Source organism: Ascaphus truei, chromosome 11 (genome assembly GCF_040206685.1).
Source record: "Ascaphus truei isolate aAscTru1 chromosome 11, aAscTru1.hap1, whole genome shotgun sequence".
Classification (NCBI taxonomy): domain Eukaryota; kingdom Metazoa; phylum Chordata; class Amphibia; order Anura; family Ascaphidae; genus Ascaphus; species Ascaphus truei.
This window is the reverse complement of record NC_134493.1, coordinates 32,094,276-32,100,275: the sequence shown is the minus strand read 5'-3', so window position 1 is coordinate 32,100,275 and position 6,000 is coordinate 32,094,276. Positions and strand designations below refer to the sequence as shown.

Genomic DNA, 6,000 nt, shown 5'->3' with positions numbered 1-6,000 from the left:
CCTGCTGTACACGTACAAGAAAGATGTTTGCAGTTACTTAGGTGTTTTTATAAATGCATGTGACTAATATGCATATGCAATTCTTACATCAATTAACACACCCAAATGCAATGTTTTGCTGCAAAGTCAATGGCAGCTTCTCTAAACTTTGCAACTGGTTCCAGGTGGACCATTACTGAACAGACGATTAATACATAAATATTTATAACACTATTCATTAATTGAGTGTTAACATTTCCAAAACTTCACGTGTACAAGAACATACTTGAAAGTTTGGAAACAACACAGTCTTCAGCATACATACAATAGTAATTAGATAATGTGAAGTCAACAAAACAAGGCCAAAGACATATTTTCTGAATTATAACATTTATTTTTTTTGTTCCTTTTGCGAGCGAGTAACAGGCCTGCTTGTTGTCTCTTGAATTTTCCTTTTTCTTTTGCCACCAACTTTAGGCACAGCAGAGCCACTTTGAGTGGCCTCTGGCACTTCACGGGCAGGGCTTGTGGGCAGTGACTCACCTACAGGGCTTTTGGGCAGTGACTGTTCACCTACAGGGCTTGTGGCCAGTGACTCACCTACAGGGCTTGTGGCCAGTGATTCACCTACAGGGCTTTTGGGCAGTGATTCACCTACAGGGCTTTTGGGCAGTGATTCACCTACAGGGCTTTTGGGCAGTGATTCACCTACAGGGCTTTTGGGCAGTGATTCACCTACAGGGCTTTTGGGTAGTGACTGTTCACGGACAGGGCTTGTGCCCACTGACACATGTGAGCAAGTTGGTAGACACTGCACAAGTGATGGTTGGTCTGTTTCATGTGTGTCTTGTTTTGTTTTTGTCGCCTCCTTTGTAGGTGTCTGCTGCTGAATTTGTACAGATGGCAGCGGTAGGATGTCATCAGGAAACTGCACAGCAATGTCTGCTACTTGACCGGTAACATTTGGGCCTGGTGAATGAATATCAGATGAATGTGGTGAAAACTGACCTGCATGAACAGATCCTGCCTGTGAGGTGTTGAATCGTGGTACATTAGTCATTCTCCAGTAATTAGCTTGTGTTTGCTGAACAACTAATGCTTCGAATGAGGTGTTGATTTTTTGCAACTGTTTAGGCACTTCAATGAAGACTCTGTGGAGATGTGCCAATTGTGAAACTGTTTCTTCCTGCAGTGCAATCATCCTTTCCAGCACTGTCATCAGGTCAGAATGGCGACGATTTTCTGCTTCCACAATTTTTCCCTCAGAAGCTACAATTGCATCATATGTGGTATTTGCTGGACGTTTTGGCGGTAAAACAGTTTCAATTGGAACCTCTTCATGGTCACTTGCTTGTATTTGTGTGTCTATGGCGGTGGCGGCGGCATCATCATCATCATCATCATCATCATCATCATCAAAATCCTCTTCATCATGTTCTACAAATAAATGTACAAATTATTAAATGTCATGTTAATCTCTGCTGTGTTACTATGTAATTGTACTGTGTCATAAGTAACAACTAACATGTTTCCATACGTTTTATAACCTCACATTAAAAACTACCTTGACTTAAGAATAATGTTTGGACTCAGTATGAAATATGAGTGAATGAAAACTTGCTGTAAACTCAAAACTCCTACATGATAGTTAACATCACTAACACAATACAAGTTGCCTTACACTTCATTTTCACTGACACTAAGTAATCCTATTTAAAGAAGATGTGCAAAACAAATAATGAACATGACAACATAACATATAGAAGAGCACATATTATATGGCCACCAACTGATACACTCACCTTCTAGGTGTGTTGAGCTGGCTGACCCAGGTGAAGACACTTGTTCAGTCTCAGGTGACACATGTCCTTCAGGGGCAACTATATATAACAATAACATAAGTTTTACATTTACATGTGTAAATATTGAACAAACAGTTATTGTATGTTCTGTATTTATGAGTATCTAACAGCATCATTTCCTTAACCCAAAATGTGTGTGTGAAAGTGAACATAAATAGTTGTAATAACAATGTACATGCCTGTGTACTTAGAAGTTTTGAGTTCCCTAACATACAACATACTATGGTTCTGCAGTAATGCGTGAGGAAAAATACATTAAATTTGTACATAAAAATCATATGTTGTGTAGTGATATCAGTATCATAATGTACATAACTATCATGAGATGACCATTCACAATGGTTATCATGAAGGTGGTCATATTGCAAAAAGTGTTGTTTTTGGTAGAGGATATGTGTGGTACATTAATATAAGATGTGGCACACCTGAATGTGGCTGTGACTCAACAAGACAACACATGCAGTGTGTGATAATGTGTCGTTGATAGTAGTTCAACTATAGATATGAGTGAACTAATGTGTGACGTACGGTTTGATAAGTAATGAGTTGTTGGGGCATTTAGTAGCTAAAGTGAAGCTTTCAAATGAGTGTGATTAACTTCAGTTGTGCTAGTGAGGTTGTAAGAACGGTTTTCCCTTCCCCAAAAAGCCTAATCAGCCACACCTTTAAATTACTTGAAACAGGTGAAAATGGTGTGAACTAAGTTGCCCCTAAAATGAGGCTGTAATTAGTGTGTGTGCTGAACCCCACCCCCTCTGTTGAAGTGTATGCTGTGATGAGATATTAATTGCAGCTGCTTTAACACAATGGTAGATGAGCTAAATAGTCGTGTGCAGTTTTTAAGTTATGAAAACAATGACATAAAATATGATACGTGTGCCTCATTATGCTGTCTGTATATGACTTAAATCAAAAATGGACCTTTTCATTAACAACTATAGATGTGTTAGTGCAAGTGATGTTTGTAGGCCGTTGCATGCAATATATTTGATGCATGCTTAAAATAGGCAGTAATGTCATGTTTGTCGGAGTAAAATAAATAAAATACACAATAATATTCTACATATTTCTGTTCTGTACCTGTAGCTAGTAATAATTTCTGATTAACATGTGTTACACATGTGTACTACCCTGTTGTTCCCCATCTTCGCCCACCATCAATTGCTTCCACTGCAGCTATGCATTTTGGGAATACACATGTAAATGAGCACGCAATGGCACGTGCTATATTAGTTACTGCTTTTAGTAGGACTACAACATATATGTCTATTTTGAGATATATATACATACAGAATCAGACATATACATATATAGATGCAGGTATGCTTATATTGTGAAGACAGTATAAAAAGCAGTGTAACTATGCAAAATAACTGTAAGCAACGACACGCCTAGTACAGTAATATTTCTCACCTGGTGGAAATTGTGAGGGGTAAATTCCTATATCACGGTCACCAGGTAAGCCTTCCACGACGACGGGAAGTAATTTTGCCCGAAGCAGCTCCTCCAATGGACTTAATATGAGACGTTGTGGTGTGGGCCCACCTCCAGTGCCAGTAGCATGCACGCGTTGGTGTTGTATTTTCTTTTTCAATTTGGACCTAATATCATCAAATCTCTTGTGACAATTCCGCTTGTCCCTCACATGATTCCCACACGCATTGACACCAATGACTATTGTGTCCCACATTTCTTTTCTGCTTGCTGAACTTGTCCGCCCTTGAAAAACATATCAAATATATGAGGTAAATGAATAATAATATAAGCACCAGTTTCCTACACTGCTAGCTGTTCCAAGAGATAGCAAACATGCTGTTTTATGTGTAATATGTGAAGCACATGAGCATTCACTACTAAACCTATACATGTAAGCAAGCTTGCATTCATATTGTATGCAGTTATGGCAAATTGACCGCCTGTGTTTAGTTGTCCTTGTAAGGCATGCTAAAAAGCTGTGTTTCCAGACTAATTAACATAGAAAGATATTGTGAAGCCATATTTGCATATGAACAAAACTCAGATGACCTAGGATCACATGTATTTGAATAATAAATGTAAATGTACACTTATCTAGTAAATGTCCATATATACTGTCATAGTGCTCCAGAATGCCAGTGACAAGAGCTGTATTTTCCTGGTCATTGAAGCGAGGATTACGTGGCTTCTCCACACGTTTCTTCCGAGCAGGTTTAGGGTCAGAGCTTGGCTGGTGCTGACTGGACTCTCCTTCTTCCAATGGAAGAGCCTCCAAAAGCTGCCCACCAGCAAGCACGCCACCACCATCCACCCCATCAGCAACTGCGCCACCAGCAGCACTCCCAGCACCAGCACTCCCACTCCTAGCACCAGCACTCCCACTCCTAGCACCAGCACTCACACTCCTAGCACCAGCACTCCCACTCCTAGCACCAGCACTCACACTCCTAGCACCAGCACTCACACTCCTAGCACCAGCACTCCCACTCCCAGCACCAGCACTCCCACTCCCAGCAACAGCACTCCCACTCCCAGCAACAGCACTCCCACTCCCAGCAACAGCACTCCCACTCCCAGCAACAGCACTCCCACTCCCAGCAACAGCACTCCCACTCCCAGCAACAGCACTCCCACTCCCAGCACCAGCACTCCCACTCCCTGCAACACCACTCTCACTCTCAGCAACATCACTCCCCTGAACAGTACGTTCACTCCGACGCGTACTCGCACGAGTAGCACTCCCACTCCCACCAGCATCACTCTTCCCACGCTTTGCGGGCATACTTCCAGCACTCACAAAAAACAGACAAGAAATGTACAGGCAATCACACGAAACACTTCCACATATAAAACAAGACAAAGATGTAAACAAAACAACAAAGGACAAAGCTCACCCAATACACAACAAGTCTCTCAGTCAATATGCAAATCTTCAATCGTCCAGCTCTGTGCGTCTCTCTCTCTCTCACTCCCAACAACACAGAGAATGATTAGCAGTACACGTTGCCTTTAAATATGGCGCGCAATCCAAAACATGCTTGTTTCGCCTGATTCAGCAAGATTTGTGATTGGGCAACCTATCAGCACCGCGCCACGCACGCCGATACACCTGTGTGTGATCGGCTAATCATCGTGAGAGTGGGCGGATTTGTTTTCGGGTTGATTTTGAATGTATTCGGCACTTACTGCATACGGAGAGGAAAAAACGCCAATAACATGACTAATCGGTAAGATTGCCGATTTCACATAATCGACGCTTACTGCATGAGGCCCATAGACTTTTAATGGGGAACCGCCGCCATTGAAGTCTATGAGAAAATCCACAAATCTTTACATTCGTCCACACTCCGTCTGGTTGGTCTGAGGGGGCTGGGAAGGGGCATGCATTAAAGCCGGAACCTTGGCTACATGCCACCCAAATCCCATCCCTCTGGGCATTCCAGAACCGGAGATATGGACTTACACTTTTCAACATTTTACACTTAGTCATTTTTTCGCCACGCGGCTTTTCCCCCATTAGAATCAATGGCAAAAGTCCCAAACTTTCAAGGGGGTCCATACTCCGTCGGGTTGGTCCAAGAGGGTCAAGGATGGTTCTGCAGCGATGCCGGAGCAGTGACTACAGGTGCCCCAAACCCTGGCCCTCTGGACCCTCCGGAACCGGAGGTATGGATTCCTAAATTTCAGCGTTTTACACTTAGCCGTTTTCTTGAGCTGTTTCTGCCGCCGCCATTGGAACCTATGGCGCGACCCTCTCTTCTCGGTTCGACCCTTATCGGGGGTCCAGGATTCGGGGACCCGGTTGTGGTCGAGTGGGGGGAGGTCTAGGAACTAGGGGCAAAAAGAATTTTATTCCTAGGTGCTCTAGAACTGTTTATTCCCACGCCACTTGTCGTTGAACTTGACTTGTAAGTGATCAAAGCTCTCTTTTAGAAATTGTATCCGCTTTGCGGTTTTGCGGTTTGGACGGCAGCCAACTTGTTCCTGGAAAGCTCCGTCGAGGAAACTCCATTGAAGTCAATGGGCCCATTGACTTACAATGGGAAACCGCCGCTCTCCCTCTCGGAGGCCACCTGCTGGTCTTCACAGGAAACAGGACCAAAACATCAAGATTCACCATTAGAAAGCATTGAGCCCTAATGGCGGCCTATGGGAACCTGCAAAATGGTGCCTGAAAAGGCGG

At 43.1% G+C, this 6,000-nt stretch overlaps 1 protein-coding gene across 1 annotated transcript; it reads right to left on the bottom strand.

The window, feature by feature from the left end:
• Positions 1-370: 370 nt before the first annotated feature.
• Positions 371-3,531, bottom strand: LOC142462865 (uncharacterized). The gene is made up of 3 exons (XM_075565080.1): positions 3,255-3,531; positions 1,782-1,859; positions 371-1,416 (listed from the first exon to the last, which is right to left on the bottom strand). The coding sequence occupies exons 1-3, from the start codon at positions 3,529-3,531 to the stop codon at positions 371-373; spliced, it is 1,401 nt and encodes a 466-aa protein (XP_075421195.1).
• Positions 3,532-6,000: the final 2,469 nt, after the last annotated feature.